This window comes from Pelodiscus sinensis, chromosome 3 (assembly GCF_049634645.1).
Source record: "Pelodiscus sinensis isolate JC-2024 chromosome 3, ASM4963464v1, whole genome shotgun sequence".
Taxonomy (NCBI): domain Eukaryota; kingdom Metazoa; phylum Chordata; order Testudines; family Trionychidae; genus Pelodiscus; species Pelodiscus sinensis.
The window spans coordinates 51937966-51960429 of NC_134713.1; the positions used below are offsets into that span (position 1 = coordinate 51937966).

A 22464-nucleotide genomic window follows, 5' to 3' on the forward strand; every position below is an offset into this window, starting at 1 on the left:
GGAAAAATAATTGATTCCTCTTTAACCAATCAAAACACTATTAGGTGAAAACAGTAAATGAGAAGCCCACCCACGAATCACCTAAATTATCTGAACAGAGAGAATAGAACAAGTGTTTGACCTGTTGATGAAATACAATTCAAAGGTGTCTAATAGAAAAGTAAGGGCCCACTAGGTGAAAAAGCCCTGCTTTTGGATAAACTTGATGTAAAGTATACAGCCACAGGAACATTGACTCTGAGTACTTCAAGCCCAAAAGAACAGGACAGCAGGAAAAGAGCTGGATTTATAGCAAAGAAGAGGAAAAGCTGATTCTTTTCTGAATTGACAGTATATTGAGTAATCTCTTTTGTTCGTGTTCATAACAATGCATTTGGAAGCATGTACGCATTTGAAAAGAATAATGTGTTGTAACCTATACTTCATGATTATCCATAATAAGTACTTGGTAAAGGGCTATATTATTTATAATGCTGGTACCATTTTGGGGTTTTCACTTACAATTTTAAATTTTTAGAGCTTTATCTCTTGTCTTCTTTTGCCTCTGCTTCTTCTTGCGATTAGCAGAGTCTAGTGTAGGTTTGTCTCCACTTCAAATTGCATCATAAACAGGATAGGAGGAGTGCAGAGCTGGAGATAAAAGTCTAAATGAGGCAGACGGGGGACAACACAGGAGAAAGTTAAGAATGTTAACTCCAGGAACCTTAACTCTGTACCACAATCATCACCCCAGACCAAGAGTCACATTATTCATAATTGTTTTTAGGCTTGGCAGTTGATTTTGATTGGTAATTATCAGTAATAGTCAATTTAACGGTCAGAATTATTCATATTTTAAATTATTAATATTGATGGAAAATCAGCAAACACTAATTTAATAATAATTTCCCTTGAATTTAATAACAATTTATTTAATTTAATAATTTAATAGCTATACGGTTGTTCTAAAGATGCCTAAAAAGCCTAACTAGTAAGAAATTTATAATAATCAGATAATATTCAGTGCAGGGGCGGGGGCAGGCTGGAGCCAGTGTGCGTAGGGAGCTGCGTAGGGAGCTGGCTTAAAAGCTGGCTCCCCCTGTGCACTGGCTCCTGGGGAGCCAACTCTCCTCCCCCCCCCCCATGTAACCACTGAAATTTTCAGTGGTTATATGTTTACTTAATTAAATGCTTTTTAATATCCTTAATTGCCCATTCTTCCCCCTTCCTCTCTCCTTCCTTTCCTCCCAGAGTTTCCTGAATGGTGCAAATCAGCTGTTTGTGGTGCTCTGGAAGTGCTGGAAGGGAGGAGGAGGGCTGTCAGTGCTCTGAGGGGAAGATGAGGGTTGTGGGAAAATTTGTGCCAGTGAGGGCTCTGTACCTACTAATTTTTCCCCATGATTGCTCTAGCATCAGAGCACTCACAGAGTTAGTGCCTATGTTCCCAAGGTCTTTCCTTTTCAATTTCTCCCTCTATTTCCCCCCCTTGCCTCCCAAAAAATACAACCCTGCTTTACCAGCAGAAGGGGGAAGATCTGGGCTTCAATTAAAGACAGTTTTTCATTGTCTTGTTATTGTAGCTCTTTATTTTATTAGTTACTTTTAGACCCATATGTCCATCACACACTGCAAGTTAAAATCATAGAGAGGATCCTCAAGGAATCCATTTTGAAGCACTTGAAGAGGGGAAAGTGATCAGGAGAGGTCACCATGGATTCATCAAGGGCAAGTCATGCCTGACCAATCTGATTAGCTTTTATGATGAGGTAACTGCCTCTGTGGACATGGGGAAATCAGTGGATGTGATATACTTTGACTCTAGTAAAGCTTTTGATACGGTCTCCCACAATATTCTTTCCTGAAAGTTAAGGAAGTATGGATTGGATAAATGCACTATAGGGTGGCTGGGGACCGACTGGCTAAGTAGCAGTTTGGCAGAAAAGGACCAGGGGATTACAGTAGATGAGAAGCTGGATACGAAGCTGGCAACAGTGTGCCCTTGTAGCCAAGAAGACTAATGGCATATTAGGGTGCCTTAGGAGGAGCATTTCCAGCAGCTCTAGAGAAGTTATTAATCCCCTTTATTCAGCACTGATGAGGCCACATCTGGAGTATTGTGTCCAGTTCTGGGGCCCCCACTACAGAAAGTATGTGGATACACTGGCGAGGGTCCAGCGGAGGGCAATTAAAATGATTAGGGGGCTGGAGCACATGACCTACGAGGAGAGGCTGAGGGATTTGGGCTATTTAGTCTGAAGAAGAGAAAAGTGAGGGGGATTTGATAGAAACCTTCAACTTCCTGAAAGGAGATTCCAAAGAGGATGGAGAGAGGCTGTTCTCAGTAGTGACAGATGGCAGAACAAGGAGCAGTAGTCTCAAGTTACAGTGGGGGAGGTCTCAATATCGGTTGGATATTAGGGAAAACTGTTTCACTAGGAGGGTGGTGAAGTACTGAAATGGGTTACCTAAGGAGGTGGTGGAATCTCCATCCCTAGAGGTTTTTAAGTCCCAGCTTGACAAATCCCTGGCTGGGTTGATTTAATTGGGATTGGTTTTGCTTTGAGCAGGTGGCTGGACTCGATGACCTCCTGAGGTCTTTTCCAGACCTAGGATTCTATGATTCTACTACTTATTCTCACAGCCTTCTTTTTTTACTTCCTGGTTGAGGCCTTCTGTACAAAATATATAGAGAGATCCTTAACCAAACTTAAGCAAAATCTTAATTCTTTAATTTCATGTTTATCCTACACACAATAGGACAAATTTTTCTATTGATAAGGATCAAAATATTCAGATAGGCAATGTAAAAAAAATGCTGCTCAAGAGCTGATTTATCTTAATCTGATTTAAGGCTATTTAGTCTGATTTAAAGCTATTTACTTTTTTAATTTTTGGTAATTTGTGTTTTAATGGCTGTAAAGCTTTACTTTTTTATCTATATATCCATTATTATAAAACGTCTGACCTCTCTGCACTTCCTGAAACTGTGAAAATAAAAGTAAATTCTTAAATAAACATAGATATAATCCATTGAATTTATACAAATTCAATTCTGCCTTACCTAACTGTTACACGTGTCATTACTAAAATGCAATTTGATAGAGAGGACCAAAACTAGCAAATAGCATCAGTTGTCTCTATGTTCAGGAGGAGAATAAGTTACTGTGAGTGATAAGGAAGGCATTGATGGCCACACTCTAAATACCTAGAAGATTAGCAGGTAGACTTATATAACTTGGCTCTGTATGGTAGGTCAGCTTATTTCTTATTCTTCATAATGTTGTATTTAATAGGTTTTCTCTCATTTTGACATAAATTTGAAAGCTATAAATTGGTGTTTACCAGAGGTCGAGTTAATTTCTTACTCCAATATGTAAACAGTGGAAAAAACAAATTAATAGACAACTATTTTAAATTACAATGTACATGTTGTCAGTAGTTTTAGCGACAAAAAGGATTCATGCTCCTCTGAAAAAGCACAGAAAACTGGTACCTTTGTATTCATCAAGATTAACAAATATGTGATTAAATGTGCCTGTTGAAGCTTTTAAAGCTGATCCTTCAGTTTGATACATTTTCAGGGCCATTGTGCCTGAAACATGCATGATAATTTTAAGTCTCAGTCAGAGGCATTCTAGCAGCTCTTCTGTACTGGCTTCATTTTAGAGCAGTCTGTCTATTTTAGACACTCAAATTGCAAAGATCAATTATTTGCCCTTTTATTTTATGAATAAAGTTGTACTTGATAAGTTTGCTTACATTCCTTTATGCTAACTTTACCTTCAGTGTAACACAATATCAGAGAGACATGATTGAAGCACTTTGTTCTAGAAATAATTCTGCAGACAGTTTTAAATTCTCATGTACTCTGCATTAGATGGTGCAAGTAAAAAAAAATTAAAGGATTATTGTTACATTAATGCAATATTTTTAGTCTGTTTTAATAATGGCTATACGCATTCATTCAAAGAAAAATGCTATTGGTTTTTCAGTTGAAAAGAAAATTGGTCATCTGGAAATGCAGAGTGAAGTGTGACTCTTTGCCACTTGTTCAATCTACTGATCACTGTTCTTACCTACATGCCTCTAGCTCAGTGATCACCAACCTGTGGATCGGGATCTATTGGTAGATCTTGGAACCTCTGACAGGTGATCCTAACTGGTTTGGCCGCATAGCTATCAATTGCCAGCACTTCAGCTGTTCCTCCTCCCACTGCTGTGCATCTCTGGCCCTCTGCCTTGGTGCTGTTTCCCCAGAAGCCTCCTGTTTGCTGTCTAAGACAGGGGTGGGAGTGGGGAATGCTGATGTCAAGGTGCCATCTTCTCCTACCCTGTATCTTATCTCTACAGAGCAGAAAGGGGGCACAAGAGGAATAAGGATAGAGCAAGTTTGTTAGCTGCTTTTGGGAGTGTGCAGAGGTGAACCTGCATGTAGGGCAGAGGTGAACCTGCATTAGCCCCACTGCACTGTCCCCCAGGAGCCACCTGAGGTAAACAGTGCCTAACAGGATACCGCATCCTGAACCACTACCCAGGTCATGAATTGCATCCTATACCTAAAGTCCCTGCTCTAGCTCTGAGCTCCCATCATCCAAACTTCCTCCCAGAGCCTGCACCTAGAATGCCCTCCTGAAACCCCTCTGCCTGCCCCAAGCTCAGTTCAGAGTCCCTTACACTCTAAATCCCTTAACCCAAGACCAGAACTTGCACCCTAACCCTCTGCCCTAGCCTGGTGAAAGTGAGTGAGGATGGGGGAGTAGGGAAGATGGAGTGAGCATGGGTGGGGCCTCAGAGAGAGACAGGGCAAGGAGCACAAAGGAGACAGGGTAAGGGTATTTGGGTTTGAGGTAGAACTTTGCTTGCACTTAATTAAAAAACTGATCTCGTGCTTAAAAAGCTTCCATCATAGATTCATTACATTATACATTTTCTATAGCTAAGCTCTAAGATACAACCAGATTTGCTCAGATAGAGATAAACACCTATAGGATCTTTATCAAGCATTCTTAAAACTTAAATACCCACCTGGGGAAGAGAAGAAACAGATTAACAGAGCCAGACAAGTATCCAGAAGTCACCTGCTTCAGGACAGGCCCAACAAGGTAAATAACGGAACATCATTGGTTATTAACTACAGTCCGCCCCCTCTCCCCCCCCCATCTAAAACCTCTCCAGTACAACATTGATAATGTACAACCAATCAAGGAAAAAGATCTCTCACTCTCTCAGATTTTGGGAAACAGGTTGGTTCTCGTCTGTACATAGCCCCCCAACCTGAAGTAAATACTTACCAGCAGCCACTCAACACCAAGGAACCTGTCTCTGCATCACACCCTGTTGCCAACTCTGTTCCTATATCTATTCAAGCACCACCATCTCAGGACCTAATTACATAAGCCACTCCATGAGGGGCTCATCCATGTGCAATGTTCCTCTACCATGTATATTGGCCAAACTAGACAGTCTCTACAACTAAAGGATAAATGGACACAAATCAGACATCGGGAATGGTGACACACACAAACCTGTGAGGGAACACTTTAACTTCCCTTTTTTTGAAATTCTTTTGTAAAAGCATGGTTACTTTCAAATCCATAGGTGAATATCCAGGGAAGCAGCAGAACTGGAATTCATTTGGAAATGAAACACTATCAATTCAGGATTGAATAAGGACCTCAACTGGTTAACACATTACAAAGGCAATTTCTCTTCTCTGGATATTCACATTTCCACACCAAATGCTGTGAATGACCCACTTTCATCCTGACTTGATTAGTTTCATTAACACAAGCAACTTCTCCCTTGCATATACTCCTGCTTCTGTAACATCCGATGAAGTAGATTTTATCCATGAAAGCTTATGCCCTAATGAATCTGTTAGTCTTTGAGGTGCCACAGGATTCCTCATTTTTGCAGATACAGGTTAACACCCCTCTGTACTAATGAAGTAAATTACATATCATGTGTATTCTGCATTTCAGTTAATAAAACTGATTCTTTTTCCAGTGGGCATGCTTCAATTGGGCAAACTTGCAAGAACTGTTTGTTATTTTGTGCATTATTCTGATTTATGAAATCAGTAGTAGAAGTTTAAACAGGTCTTTGTTTTGCATTCTAAGATTGCTCCACCCAAGCAAGTGTGAAAGTGAGGTGAACTCCAAGGATATAGATAGGTCCAGTTAAATAGTAGAACCCTTATCAAGGACTTTTACCAATTGCAGTTTTTCATGTCTTACGGAATCAATTTTTTTTGAAAATATCAGTCAGCAGCTTCATTTTACGGTATGCATAATTCTTTATTGTAAATAACATTAAAAAAGTGTAGCATTCCATTAACAATTCTGAATCTTGCTAAGCTTTATAATTTGTTTAGCCTGAAAGAGGCATTATAAAAGTTGGTTTAAAATAATTGATTGATTTTTCCGTAATTTAAATGCTGTCTTATTCTCTCAGTGTTTTTGGAAAAGTGTGCTTATAGGATATGTCCATAGATATATATAATATAAAAGCTACTATGTGTTTCCTTATTAGTGTTTTCCAATGCTTCTATCCGATTTTATCTAAATAATTAGTAAAAAGATGCCATGATTGAGAGTTTGGGTCTTTAATTTAATTGTCCTGCCCTGCAAATTTGCCCTAGATTGTTTCTGACTGTCTTAACTCTCTATATTTATTAAAAAATAATTCCTGTGGGATGACAGAGTGACATCATCATATCACCAGCGTCAACAGGATATCTCAGGAAAGATAGGAAGCATGGGATAGGAGAGAGGCCCTGTTTAACTGTGAGTCAAATGTAAGAAGGAGGAAATGACCTGACCTACAGCAGAGAGGGAAGCAGGGCCGGCCTGAGCCATTCGGGCGCCCAGGGCCCCAGGAGTGCGGCGCTGCCTGTGGCAGTGTGACGCATGCAGCGTGCACGCGGCACATGCATGGCACCACCCCGGGTGCCTGGCGCATGCGCTGCGCCACCCCCGCCCGGCCCAGCAGCCCCGCACGGTGCCCCTACAATGGGGTGCCCCAGGCAGTAGCCCGGTCAGCCTATAGCTTGGGCCGGCTCTGGAGAGAAGCCCTGTGAAGGAAGATCCAGGATTCTTTACAGGACCTTTTACCCTTTAACTACGGACTCCTTTGTCTGTCCGTTTCCTTTCCCAGTTATCCTGCAGCCCCAGTTCGTTCCCTCTGAATCCCTGCTGCCCCTCCAATTCCTGCCTTCTCAAACACCCCGCGCCCTTTCAGCTCAGGGCGTGTGCAGTCCATTGCAGAGCAGGTGGGCTTGGTGCTAGCAGTGCCTCCTGGCTACCCTGGGGGGACCCTGCACTGCAGCTTTTGGGGTGGGAGCAAGGAGTGTGGGGGCCCAGTCCCTGACAGTTGCTGCAGCACTGCCTCGTCAGCATGGCCAGTAGCAACTCTGCTGCCTGGTTCCCTCCCATCCAGGATGGTGGAGAGCACCTGGCCCCTGCAGCACTGTGCAAAGCCTCCCTCATGCATCTGGCAACTGGTATGGGGGCACAACCCTTTGAGGGTTTGCCCCCGCTGAGCCTTGGGGTCCTGTCAGCCCTCTTGGAAAGGCCTCTCCCTCTGGGGGCACCTTGTCTGCCCCTCTGTTCACAAAGCTAGGCCCCGTTCCTGCGGGGCCCTGGCTTACCGCTTCCTCCTCCAGCTTCCTGTGGGGCCCTGCTCGCAGCACTGCACCCTGGCCTTGTAGTGAAGGGGTATTCTCACAGGAGCATCCCCTACTGTCCTATTAGCCATGTCTGGCAGGGGCCATGGGAGCTGTCAGAGGAAAAGCATTGGTGGGGGCAGATGGAGAGTTCAGGGACCCCCGCACAGGTCTAGCTGCTTATTGTAGCAGCACGGGTCAGGCAGCCCTGCAGGGCCTGGGTGCTGCCCCCTTTATAGACATGCTGCCAGATCCATATCACATGTGCTTCCCATAGCCTTCAGCATCAGCCTACTTAGTTTTTCTGCTGTGGGAAGAAGGGCTTAGCTTGGCATGTTCCCTCCCCACTGTGGGCCGGGTCAGAACTGGTTCCAGGGCAGAAGGCGATCCCAGTTTGTCTAAAATTAACGTGCTCTACAAGGGAGGAAGGGCACAAGGGAAGCAAAGCGAAAAATAACAAACATCCATCCAAAAACCGGTATCTGGAGCGCTGTGTAAAGCCGCCTCACCCTTCCCACCACCAGAGAGAGGTGAGTGGGAGCTGCTGCAGACACCGGGCATGGTGAAGAGTTGGGGGGCAGAGGGCATGAGGCACTGATGGAGCTGGGCACAAGAAGGGACTGGCACGGTACAGGGGCGGGGAGTATAGTGAGGACTGGGCAGGCATGGGGTGGGGCTGGCAGGGTGCAGCAAATGGGAGGTGCTGCAGGGTCCAGGCACAGGAAGGGTTGGGGGCACTGTAGGGCCTGGGCATGGAGAGGGGTGGAGGGCCCTGAATGGACTGGGCACTGGGAGAGGTTGTCAGGATGCAGTGGGCTGGGTGTTCTGCAGGTACTGGGATAGGTACAGGGAGGGAAGGATGGTGCAGTGGGTGGGAGGGGCTGGTGGAGCGCAAAAGGTGGGGGTCACTGCATGGCTCGGCTGGGCACAGGGAGAGGCTGGCGGGGTGCAGTGGTTTGGAGGGGCACTGCAGGGACCGGGCACAAGGAGAGCTGTGCAGAGAGCTGTACAACAACAAGGAAAGGTTGTTGGGGCACAGTGGGTAGGGGGGCTGCTGGGGTCCATCATGGGGAGGGACTGTTGGACACAGGGGTCACTGCAGGGTCCGGGTTTTTGGATGGATGTTTATTAGCCTTGGGGGGTTTTGTTTATTATTATGTATTGTTATGTTAAGTTGCTTTTGGTTATGAATGTTTTCTCAGCGTCAACAGGCTCTCTCAGCAAAGCAAAAGAGGCCAGAGAGAGGGTGGTTGGTGAGCACAGTGAGCAGGGAGCAGCTCCTTAGTACTTGCTAAAAAAAATTCTGCCATTTGACCTTAAGCATAAGTTGTGATAAGAGGACCAAAACATAAACCAGTTCTTAGAATTCCTGACACAATCTACAGGGCTATCATGAGTAAAAACTTAGTAATACAACAGATTTGGCCCTGAGTACACACAGATAACTACCGGTAATATCTTTTACCCCCTTTTTGGAATATGAAATATCATCTTTCTATGTGTATATGTACTTTCTCTAGAGTGTGTGTGTGTGTACATATACTCTATCTATCTATAAAAATAATCTTTAAATATTAGAGTGCCTGTTAAATTAATAATTAACTGCAATTATAATATACAAACATTGGTTAAATATAAGCCCCTTCTAATATCTAAGCTGTCATAAAAAATTGTCGTAAAAATTTCAGAATAAGGTTTACAAAAACAGCAAAGTGGGAAGATTGAAATGATGAGGGTGTTTTAAAGCAATTTCATTTTTGATACCTTGCATTTTTGAAAGACAGTTTCTGATATACTTTTTTTGAAAATATTCCTACAAACTTAATGTGCCCATATAGGATTTAGCATTTCTGATGTTAATAATATACAGTCCTTACAAAATGTTTTTTACACTGTTAAGCTATTAAGCTTATTTCGATCATTAAGGATTTTTAACATTATACAATATTTATACTACTGTCAAACATCATAGAAATACAGTGGGTTTGAATGAAATATAAGCCACAGATTTTAGCTCTAAGGATCATCATTTAACATATTTACATTACTATGAAATACTTGAGAATATTCAGCTAGTTGGTTTTTATCTCACCATTCTTAAGTTTCTTTCTAACTGCTTTGATAGCAGTACATTACAAGACAAAAGATACCAGATGCACTTTATTCATTAAAGTTAGAAACATAATAAACCTGTCCACTTTATTGTCTTTCTGTATGCATTTTCTAAGGAATTCAACTTATTTCCTACCAACAAACTATTATATTTAACTAGCAGATGTACCTAGCATTGCTCAGGTTTGCAATTCGGGAATTCCATCAAGTATATTCTTCCTCCCTATAAACTCTTATTATTTTAACAAAAAAGGGCTATAGTCAATTATATCACATATTGTCAATAACATCTTTTTCTAGTTTTCAAATATTACGCATTGATTTGGCTGTGCCAAAACAGAACATTTCTCCACATTTTATCTCTTTTCTGTAAGGTTTATTGAGAAGCAGTCGTATTCCAGGTTCATTGTATTTTTCTGGCTCATCTTGGTTCAGCCTCTTTCAAAATCCTCTCAGTTTGTCTATTTTGAGGACTGTAAAGGTTAAAACTCTCTTAATGGGTATTCTCTGGTTCGTTAACATCCATGTTTTGGCACGGATATGGCAGGATCAGAGAGTCCTGGTGGAGGGCCAGCAGCAAGGATCCCTCTGGAGCTGGTAGGTCTGTGGGCTGCCTGCAGTGAGTTGATAGTGGGGCTGCTCATCATGTGGCTGCCCAGTGGGGTTGGGATTCGTGGTAGCTTGGTGGGGCAAGAAGCTGCAGTGATTGTGGCTGCTCGGCAGGTCCCAGAGCCCCACCACTGCACATGTGGCTGCCTGCTGGGTCCCAGAGCCATGGCAGCAATGGCTGCCCAGCGGAGTAGGCAGGGCAGCAGGGCCAGCAGGAAGTGGGCAGCAGGTCAGCGGCTGGGTCAGGGCAGTTGGTGACAGGGGTCCAGAAATGACCTCCCCTGGTCCAGAGAAATCCCTCATCCAGGACCAGTCAGGTCCTGAGGGTACCAGACCAGGGAAGTCCAGCCTGTACTTACTTTGGTAATTATGTCTCTTTTCTGTTTGGTTTTATGAGAACCAATCCCATTCCAGGCACATTCCATTTTCCTGGCACAAACAAACCCTTATGTTGCTTTAAGTTATGATAAAAGGAAGCTGTGTAGTGAATTTGGTGGTCCTAGCTGTTACCATGTAGGATCAGATAGACAGACAAACTTACTCAAATATATAATAGATTTTCATAACTGATATTAAGTAGACTTAAAGTGAACATGAGAGTCCACTGCCAAAGTACTTTGATCACTTTCATTCTTCTTTGAGAAAAGGAAGTGATAGTAACTAGTTTCATTTTCTCAACTTCTACTCTCCTCACAAGTCTGGGAGAGGCCTGCCTGCATAGGCAAAATATGGAATACCCTAAATTTCTGCTAACTTCCATGGGAGAAAATCTGTTTTACTTATGAACTTTGATTAGCAAACATGTGCTTTTCTTTCTCGAGAGAAAGCGAAATAATGTCCGTTTGTTAATTGAGATTTTTCTCTTTTTTTATAAATGAGCATGGAAATACTATGTTATCTATTAGATATAGAAAAGAAAATTGAAAAGATATTGAAAGAGCCGTAGCTTGTATTTGGGAATGAGGAGCAAGCAGAAGGATGTAAAGAGAAGGGTAACATGAACGAATCAACGGACAAAAATATGAAAAGGGTGTGTTGGGTCCAGGTTGTGTCATTCTTTTCTCTAGCCTTGACAAATGCAGTAATTAAAATGTGAGATGAGTTCTAGATGAGAGTTTTAGCTGTGTGTGGGGAATAAGAGAGGTAATCTCTTAGGCCTTTCCTGCAGCTAATAGTTAGGTTAACCTCACTGCTCAGGTGTGAAAAATTCACCTCTACCTCCAAGAGATAAGAATGGCCATACTGAGTCAAACCAAAGGTCCATCCTGCCCATGGAGATATAGCTAAGGTGACCTATGCCTAGGTGTAGAGATGCTAGGTCAATGGAAGAATTCTTCCATTGGCCTGGTTATTGCCTCTCAAGGGGGTAGTCTTGTACTAGAGTGACAGAAAATCTCCTTCAGTCTCTACGAGTATACTATCCAGTACTGTTCTGTGTAGCTCTGTTTTGCTATATTTAACTTGAACTGATGTCTAGACATCAATGATGCATGTCAGAGAGGCTGAGATTTTGGTTATGGCAGTTCTGGAGTAGTGAGGTAGATCTGTGAGTTGTCAGCATAGACCATAGATGGTAATTGAATTTGTGTTTGCAGATGAGATTACCAAGAGATAATGTGTAGAGGTAGATGAGAGGGGGACCAAGAACAGAGCCATCTAGTCCTTCAACTTTTTGCGGGGAAAAATCACTTCTTCTGAACTCACTGAAAGAATGATTAAAGACATAGGAGAACCACAAGATTACAAACTCGTGTAATTTACTGTCTTCTGTCCTCCCTTCATTGTTTTATGTATATCTTCTATTCAGTCTTTTCTCACTGTGCTTTAGTGGCTGTGAAGGTCAGCTGCTTCCTCAAAATTTAAATTGTGACGGATTCTTTAGGATTTTAGCACTAAAAATATCAACTACTCAACTTGAGTTTTTTCTAAATTCAGTTATCCCACTGTAAATCTTTTTAAAGATAGGTGTGCGGAGATCTGTGTTACCCACAATGTTATAGGGATGTTAACAAATAACCGGTTGACTGGTACCTGGGGAGCAGCCCCCTGCCGTGGGCACAGGGCTACTCCAGCCCCACTGGACCCCTGCATAGGGCTGCCACTTCCAGTCCTGCATGAGCTGGGAGCCCTGCATGAGGCCAGAAGTAGCTGGACTGGAGCAGCCTCTGCCCCTGGTGGTCTGGAGTGGTCCCCTAGTTCACCCCCATTTAATCAGTGAACTGGTTAAACTTAACGTTTAACTCGTTAAATAATTAAACAGGATTTTGCATCACTACTCTGTAAGCAAAAGAAGGGAAATTCTGGCCCTACTGATGTTTGTGAGGGTTTTGCCATTGGTATTAGTGAGAGGGGCTTTCACTTAAGGAACTTTTAATAGAATCCTTGGAATTTAAAGGCACTGTGTTAAGACTGGCCCACCAAGAAGAATTCCCATTTTGAGAAATTGCATGTATATTTTTATATACTTTTATATCTTGATTTTTTTTTCTGTGAAATTAAGGCAGCAACTATTTAACTTGTATGGGAAATCTAATATCTGCTTGAGCCATCCTTAAGAAAAAGTAGAGTTCATTTTATTGTAATAAGTATGAATCCTATTTCTTTCCCGCTTGAAATCCAAAGCAGACTTGGAAAATCAAAATTTTTGACAGTACTTTCATTCAGTTAGAAGCCTGGATTTTTCACAAATATGGTGGAGCTAGAATTATTCTTTACTAATATTTTGAAGATAATAGATTAACAAATATGAGGAAAAGTTAGGAAAAATAATCGTGTGCTCACCTTAAGAGGTATCACTTTTTTTTTTTTTTAGCATGGACGTTATGTTTTTGATAGCAGCAATGGAGAATTGGAAGATTGGTTATTTTACGTATTAAAATGAATTGTTTACCAATACAGGTAAGAATAAAGTTTTTTTTTCCCTAATGGTCATTGATCCTGTTTTGTCACCTAACCTCGTTGCAACTCCTTCTATAGCCAGATAGAATTAAAGGTGTAAATGAAAGTGGAATTTTGTCCCTTAGCATAAAATAAGATGTTTGTAACTAACATCTGATTCACTAATTGCTGTCTAATGTAAGGATTTCCATTCTTAGTGCTTAATTCTATTGGATTTCAAAATGATCTTCAGATTTTATGTGTGTCAAAAGAACTGGACACAATACAGTAGAACTTGGGAGTTTCAAATTCCAGAGCGACAAATGGACTTGTCAACATCACACCTGATTTGGAATCAGAATTATTCAGTTAGGCAGCAACAGAGTCAAAGAGCAAAAAAACCCAAATGCGGTACAGTACTGTGTTAAATGTGAACTATTGTTTTAAAAAGGGAAATTAAAAATAGATTTGAAAGGTAAGAAAACTGTTTCTGTGCTTGTTTCATTTAAATTAAGATGGTTAAAAGCAGAATTTTTCTTCGTGGTAAAGTTTCAAAGCTGTTGTAAACTTTGGAAAGAATAACCATAACATTTTTTCAGTGTTATGAACATAAGATGTTCATAACTGAGGTTTTACCCATTACCAAGATGTTCATAACTGCACTTTGTACTAGTCACCAAGGGCAACTAAACCCTTGCATTAGTTCTGGTCTTTATATTAGGCTACACTTCACTTTCATTATAAGGTCTGCTGTAATGTATGTCAACTGCATTGGTTCTTGTAGTTGTAGCTCTGGGTATTAGAGAGATTCTTTGGGTAAGATGATATATTTTTTCTTGGACCAGTTTCTGCTGGTGGTAGAGGCATGTTTTTGAGCCACACAGGTCTGAAGAAGAGCTCTATATAACCCAAACACTTCTCTCTTACCAGCAGAAGTTGGTCCAATAAAAGATAAATTACCTCACCCACCTTGTCTCTTGACTCCGGTTCTCGTGCATAGTCAGTTTTTCACAAAACAGTCTACTGTTTCTTAGGCGGGACATCGAGTGTTGAAATACCTCTTTCTTGAGGGTAATCACTTGTCTTAAGACCTAATATGGCCTTATCTGATTATTTTCATAATGCTGCTACTTGTTGAATAAGACGCAAATTTTTATGCTGTTAAAGTCAATGGTATCTGGTTTTAGCAGTGTGCAAAGAAACACTTTTAAGGTTATGTTTTCTTCTTTTTAACTTTAGCTTTTTTGGTGCTACATGATATGTAACGAACAGCATTCATAGATATGGACAGACAGTTTTAGAGAAGAAACTCAAATCTACAAAATCTGTAACTAATTAGTAATTAAAACTGTACAGCAGAAAGAATGTTGAAGTTCAAGACACTGTTCTTGCTTGCACTGACTTGATTTAAACTTAAGTGGAACATAGTGATTCAGTCTGTTTTTAAAACTGATAACCATCAAAAAAAAGTGAATTAAGCAAAGAATGTCAAAATAGTGTTCTCCGTGGCTAGGATTAAACGGTATCCAAACAATGATCTTTTTATTTTTGTCAAGTATCAGAGGGGTAGCCGTGTTAGTCTGAATCTGCAAAAGCGGCAAGGAGTCCTGTGGCACCTTATAGACTAACTGAAGTGTTGGAGCATGCATCTGACGAAGTGGGTCTTTGCCCACGAAAGCTTATGCTCCAACACTTCAGTTAGTCTATAAGGTGCCACAGGACTCCTCGCCTCTTTTTATTTTTGTGTCTGAAAATGTATGTGAAGACTTATTAGAAAATAAATATAAAATCATTTTTAAAAGGGCTAGATAGTGGTTTTGCTAGAAGCCCTATGTATGGGATGGCATGAAGGTGTTGTGGATGAAGGAGCAGAACAGGGAAAGCATTATGCCTAGGAGAAGCAAGTTCTTCCTTCTAATTGTTTTGGGGTAGAAATTTGCAACTAGCCAACAAGGAGTGGAAGCAAAACCTGTATTTAAATTACTAGACCTCTACCAATCCCACATGCTGGCTCATCTGCACTCCACAGGTATGTTTTGGTGTGGAGAGATGAAGCTGAATCAAGGCGTGGTAGTAGGATTTATTGGCATGTAGTATCTGCTTACTCCTAATGCATCTATACTCAAAAGTGTGGAGAGACAGTGTGGAAGCTTATGCACAGCCCATGTCACATACTGGTTCTGAAAAAAAGGTGTCTTTTTGCCTCTGACTACAAAAAAATGTTTTCTCTGTTTTGTTTTGTTTCCAGTAACTAAGGTGCTGACAGCAAATCTGGCTTATGCAGCTATAGAAAATGAGTGAAGTACAGGCTATGGTAGAATTCTCCGTGGAGCTCCACAAATTCTACAATGTGGATTTGTTTCAAAGGGGGTAGGTATTTCATTTTTTTTCAAAATTTAGAGGAAATTGTATTGTAGTGGATGGCTGTTACAGGAGAAAAATATTACAATTTAATTTCTGTCAGTATATTAATTTAATCTTGTCAACTACACACATCCCTCCTCTTGCTGCCTCTGTATCAGAGGCAGCAAGTGGAGGGAGGATGTATGTAGTTGACAAGATTAACCAATCAGAGGCAACAAGTGGGGGAGAAGCAGAAGCCAGTGCTGTGGTGAGCTGACTTAAAAGTTGGTTCCCCCTGGAGCCTCCTGCTTTCCACCCATGCTGGGGGACGGGCAGGGGGGCTGCCATGAAGCAGCCTGTGTCCGCAGCAAGCCCAAGCTTAGACCCCCCTGCAGCCAGGGGCTGCTGGTGGACCAGTTTTTGTCCTAGGCCAGCTCGGGCCACCTCTGACAAAGGCTGCTTTGTGGCAGCCTCCCCGACTCTCCTCTCCCCCCTGCAGCACCCTCTGTCCATGCGGAGCTTGGACTCCCTGAGGACAGGAGCTGCTGCCAACCTACACTGCTCCCTCTGTATCAGAGGCAGCAGACAGCTGGTCTGCATGGGGAACTTGTTTTTAAACTGGCTCCCACCTGGCATCCCATGCTTCTGCCTCTGATACAGCATGGGGTGGCAGGGGTCTCCCCAGGAGAGAGGTCATGAGTACACTGTCGGCCAGCACCACCCCCAAGAACTATAGAATAGTTGAGAGATAAGAATTCATGCACTTACTGAACAATTCAGTTATCCAATATCTAATATCCCTGCTTTTAAGGTATGTGGAGATATATACTGGCACTGTACACCAACTTCAACAGGTATGCTTATAATTCCTATAAGTGACGATGCATGTTTCATTCCTGATTTTGTATGGTGACCTGAAAATTGTTTACTGCTCATTACAAAAATAGATGGGAAGAGCAACTCCTGCCTTAGAGTTTATATGAAGATTCAAAAATCTTAAGTAGAGAGCTTCAGCTAATGTCAAACGTGTAATTTGATTGGAGAAGAGTTGTAAACGTTACAGACTCTGAATGTGGATTTTGCTCTTGTTCAAGCCCTGCCTTCCCCATCTTAACTACTGTAATCTCACTGATTTACAACAGATTTAATTCCTTTGTTGAGCCTCTGCAAGAGAAATATTGTGATCAGTTTAAAGCCACTGTTGAGGAGGGACTTTTAGCAAAAACATTGCTACAGGTCTCCTTAAATTCTGGTCTATATCCACTCCAGTGTTCATGAGAAGAATGTGTTGGCTGCATATTTTGAGACTTCTGTGAGAGGTTCTTGTATTTGAAGATCTTCCTTTTGACAATTACAAGTTCTTTGTGGACTCAGTGAATGTCTGTTTACATTGAGGACTTCTCAGTATGACTTTTATCTCTTTGAATCTATATTCTTGTAAATAGGACGAGATTTTGTAAATTTCAGATGGCATAAAGAGCATTCCCAGTCTTGTATTTAACTTACTGTACACTCTCTGAATCCCTGGCCAACGTATTCAAAAAAGATAACCCAACGGCTACAATTACATCCACTCAGCCATCTGTATCTGTTAGGCAGCAATTTTGGAGGCTTGGTTGAGTGTCTCAAACAATTCAGTCCAAGGGACTTTACAACCGCAACATTCTACATGCCTGTAAGTGCGCGCACACCCCGCGCGCCTCAATTCCCCTCTTACAATAAGAGACTTTACGTAGTCCACTGTCTGCTACACCACTTTTAATAAGTGCACCCCCAGTCCCTGCCAAAGGTTTCGCATTACAAGTCAAGGGCCTCTGGATGCCCTCTCTGAGTATTGCTCTGTGGGGTGGAGGGTAGGAGGACCTGGGCCCACCCTCACAACCGGGTCCCGGCCCAGGGCCCTAAAAGGAAGAGAACAGCTGCCTTCTCTCCCTTATGGTCAGCGGGGTGACTGCCCGTAACACGCCGACCCACGGGCTTCCCTTGCCCTGCCCTGGGCCACTTCCTACCCTCCGCTGGCATTCTCTGCGCTGGGGTGGGAGACCCCTGTTTCCCGGCACCTTCCCGCAAACGCCCCTCAGTCCTCTGCCTCTGGCCATCCTGGGCCGCCTCCTCTGCCTCTGCCCACCGGCCAGCTTTTAAAGTTGGCAGCACAACGCTGCCTGACACCGCCACACCCCCAAACACTCCTGCCGCACCCCCGGCGTCCTGCGGGGTGCGCCGAGTGACATCATTGCCCGGCGCACGCTTGCCTATGGCCGCGGCATCCTCCCTGGCTCCCTGGCCGGGCTCTTGCGGCACAGCCCCGTCCCTCCTTCCCGGTTGCTGTAAGACTGGCAGGGTTTGAACGTGGAGCTCTGGCGCTCCGCTATGCTTGGCGCTACGCTACGCTCGGCTTCCTAGCCAGACTCGTGCGGCGTGTCCTCACACCCCCCCCCCAGTAACTGGAAGGCTGGCGGGGTGCCAGTGCGGAGCCCCGGTGCTCCGTCTTACCACCCCTCCTCATTTTGGATGCTGCTTCTCCACACACCCCTTTTTAGGGATGCAGGGATGCCTATTAGCGATGTAATAGTATAGTCGATTAACCAATAAGAAAAAGCTTATAGGTTAATGCTGTAGACTACATGCATTTCCACCCTGCCTTACCAGTAAATTTTTTAGCAGGCTGGCCAGCAGCCCAGCTCAGTCACAGCTTACACTGGGTCCTGGATCTACCCCGGCTGTGGCTCTGCATTTAAAATGTGTTACGAGCCAGGTAGGCACCCTGGCTCAGTTCCGGCTCATGCTGGGTCCGGGAGCTCAAACCCCTCCCCTGGACAGGGCTGCCCTGGGACCATAGAATAGTCGATTAACCGATAAGAATTCATGAGGGTAATCGACTATTCAATTAACTGCTATTTAACATCCCTAGTGCCTATAACGTTGGACAAATGGGTTTTGGGAGCAATATCCTTTGGTTTCACTATAAATTTCAAGGCTCTCCCGCCTACACATCCCTGTTCTTTAGGCATTCTTCTCACAGTCTGTTACTAGAACAAGAAGTGACCTCACTGTTAAGTTTAGGAACAACAGAGGACTCTCAAAATATTTCCTGATACCCAGGGCTCGACAATCTATGTAATCTACTCGCTCGTGGCAAGTAGATTACAACCTGGAAGAGCCGGGTTCGGGTGATCTGCGCATGCGCAGATCGCCGGATAGCGCGGCTGGTGAGCGGGGCTCGCCACGGCTCAGTGAGCCCTGCTGATACCCAGAAAGAAGGGGTAGTGGAGACAAATTTTAGAACTCAGACTGCTTAACCAGATACATTAACATAAAACAGCAAAAATTCAGGAAGAAGACCCTTGCAGCAATAATTTCATTATTATAGTTAGGAGATTGGGTCACAGGTCCCAATCTACAAGATGCATATTTTCATTTTGCTATTCACCCATCACAAAGGAGGTTTCTTTATTTCCAGATCAACATCAAACACTGCCAAATCACCGTGCTTTCTTTAGGAAAGATGTGCTCAAAGATTCTGGCAGTAATTGCTGTCCACCTTTCATTTGGGTAATGTTTTCCATTCCTAGATGATGGGCTGATAAAGGGCAGATCCTGTTGAAAGGTTTGAAATCAGTAAAGACCATGTGTTCTCTGTTTTACAGCCTTTGGGAAGTTTATTTTGATCCCTCTACAGTGTCTAGATTTAATAAGGGCTTCCCTAAATTAATTGATATGCACAGAATAGCTACCATCTCAAGATTTCTCACACTAGTAAACCACATCTCAAGGATTCAGGGACATTTACAGTAAGATATCAATTGCTGGGACATATTTGCATGTTTTTTTTGTAGTGTACCATGCCTGGGACCTCACAAAATGCAGGGCAAATGATATCCACAAGAGCAGTTTCTCCACATAAACCTTTTGGAATTCAGAGCAGTTAAAAATGCTTAACTACACTTTCTGTCAGTAATAAGATAGAAGTCAGTAAATACAATGACAGACAACATATCATGCATGTTGATTACAAACCATCAGGGAGGTACGTATTCCTCACTTATCTCTGCTGAAGTGATAAAACTCTGAAATTGATGCACACTCAGCCACATACTCAACCTCTTACCTCCAAGCTATTCAAAATGTCACAGCAGATGACTTCAACAGACATTTCTCTCTAAATTACAAATGCATCACATATTGCTCCAGGGAGAGTCTTGATCCCCCATCTATAAGAGATGCATTTCTCATCTCTGGTAGAGTCCATGTATCCACTAACACAATTATTATTGATGGTTTTCAATAAGATTGGGCCAGAGTCATATTAGTTACACCTATGTGGCCAAGATAAGCCTGGTATCCCTATCTCATGACTCACTTCTTCTTCATGGAAGCTGCCAATCATTTTTTACCTACTAACTTAGGATGCAGGTCAAACATTTCACCCCAACTTACAGATTCTGTGGCTCCAAGTACAATTCCTCAGTGGTTCACAGGAATAGAGAGATTTTGTTCCTCTTTTATATAATGCTGTATTGAATAAATAAAACCATCTACAAGAAATGGAAATGATAACATCTTGGGTGTAATCGTCATCAGATGTTGCTATCTTGCTTTCCCTTCCTAGGGTACTGGATTACCTGTTTGTGATTGAAGACCTCAAGTCTCTGAATTCTATTAGGGTTCATTTAGCAGCAATAACAGCCTTTCACACACCCATAGGTTTCTTTCTTTCTGTCTCTGTCTTTCTCATCATCCAGCTCTGGCAAGATTCCTGGAAGGTTTGACAGTTATTTACAGATTAGAAGAGGGACCAGGGCCTAGTCTAGGAGTGGGCAAAAGTCTCTCAGCAGGCCAGATCCAGCTTGCCTTTGATCCACCCTGCACTTCACTTTCTGGCCCCGCCCTCTGACGCATTACCTGGGAGCCAGAGACATGCGAGCTATTTTAACTGCTTCTGTTTGAAGGGCTTGTGCCTTCCCCACGCCTGTCAGGCAACATATTGCTTGTCAGCTGTGGGGAAGGCATGGGCCCTTTTAATAGAAGCAGTTAAAAGGGCATGCATGTCCTGGCTCCCTGGCAACATGCTAGTGGTGTTGGGAGCTGTGAGCCCTTTTTAACCACTTCTCTTTAAGGAGCATGTGCCTGTTGGGAGGCTGCATTGCCTGGCAGCCATCTGGCAGGCACAAGCCCTTTAAATAGAAGTAATAGAAAGGGCTCGCAGCTCCTGGCCCCATGCTACCCTATTGCCTGGAAGCCATCCATTCAAGTCCTTTCAACTGTTTCTATTTCAAGGAATCACGCCTTCCCCACGGCTGTCAGGCAACAGCCCAGGGGAAGGCACAAGCCCTTTAAATAGAAGCAGTTGAAAGGACTCTAGTGTCCTGAATTCAAAGGGCTTGCAAGTCACATCCCTTGCTAATGTGACCAGTCATCACCTTGGGGTTGACAGGTCCTTTATACTAGGATCAGGCCCAGTATTTAATTATTCTGTGATTGGGAATCTTGATGTGCACAGTTGCAACACTTTCACTATAGGAACTCTTGTATATTTACAAATATAGTTATTAATATATTTAGCACAAACACACCAATTTCATAAGATACTTAGGGAATGTACATCTCTATTTCCATACCTTGTAGTCACACTATTCCTTACAACTTTTGAGGTGTTAGTCATCATCTTCCTCATCAATTTCACCTTCTCCACCATCAGCCGTGGCCATCATTCTGGCACCTCCCAAGGACTACATCTCCATCTCCTACTGCCTCTAGTCTGAGATGCCACTTCTATAATATGTTATGCTGATATTGTAGAGAAAGTTTTATGCATATTCAGTAGAGAAAGTTTCCTTTCTTCTTTATTTGTATTTCCTCACCTTACTAATGGTGAAGTGTCTTTTCCGTGTAGGTGAGTATATTTTTTCTCTCAGCTTACTAGCATATACGTCAGTTTGTTACCATGGGCCTTTTGTGGTTGACTATCACATTTGTTGTTTGGGTTATTCAGCTAGGTCTTAATCAGTTATTTCAGATTTTTCCAAGTAATGATGTACCTGCTAAGCTTGAGGGTATTCTTTGAACCCCTTATGCCATTGAAGGTTGTTTTATGTAGGTGAAAGATCCCGAATAGATATGCACATTGACTTTGTTATCTGGGTGAAAGGTCCCAGGCTAGGGCATGCTAACTTTGCCTTAGCTTAACATACAAAATGTGGCCAGTAAATCCCTTGTGATGCAGCCAAACTGCCAATATAAACCCACTGAAACTTATTATAATAAACATATAATTAAAACTGTAAGGAAATAATAAATGTATATATCTATAGGCAAGCAAGCAGGTTACCCCTACTGGGTTAGCTCAGATTGCAAAGGTGAATGCTTTTTTGTGCTTTATCCTCTGATGTGGAAGAGAAAGAAAGACTCAAAATCTGCCATTTCCGGAGGGAAAGGAAATTATACCTCAAAGGCCAACAAGAAAAAGAAAACGTATTCCAAAATGAATTGTGGGGGATTCTCTCTAATTGGAAATTTTTTAACCCAGATGGGATGTTTGGATGTTAAATTGTGTTTAATCAGCTAATTGAATAGTCTTTGGAATTTCCATCGACTACTCAATTATTTGATAAGGAGGAAACTGCAAAGCCACAGCGGGGTTAACTCTCAGCCCCACTGTGGCTCTGCCTCTTAAATGTCTTAAGAGCCTCCAGGAGGCATAGTGGGAGGAATGGATGCGAGCTGAGAATCAGCTGATTCCCAGCTCTCACCTGATCATCCCCCCCCCCCCCCCCCACTGTGTCTTGCTTTTTAAAACATTTAAACATTTAAAAAGCAGAGGCTCGGCATCTGGGATTGGGCTTGTGCCAGGAATCAGCTGATTCCCAGCTCACATTTTGCCC

The 22464-nt window shown here is 42.7% G+C and overlaps 1 protein-coding gene across 9 annotated transcripts in view; it reads left to right on the forward strand.

Annotated features, from left to right (window-relative positions):
• FAM135A (family with sequence similarity 135 member A) overlaps positions 1-22464 on the forward strand; it is a 151283-nt gene that overhangs the window by 14794 nt on the left and 114025 nt on the right. For 8 of the 9 annotated variants that reach the window (XM_025186756.2, XM_006127228.4, XM_025186759.2 and 5 more), the window contains exons 2-3: positions 13176-13261; positions 15489-15610. In XM_025186756.2, coding sequence (XP_025042541.1) covers positions 15534-15610 — 77 coding nt within the window. In that variant the 5' untranslated portion in view covers positions 13176-13261; positions 15489-15533. The remainder of the gene's footprint in view (positions 1-13175; positions 13262-15488; positions 15611-22464) is intronic. The other variant, XM_014575568.3, reaches the window with a different exon arrangement.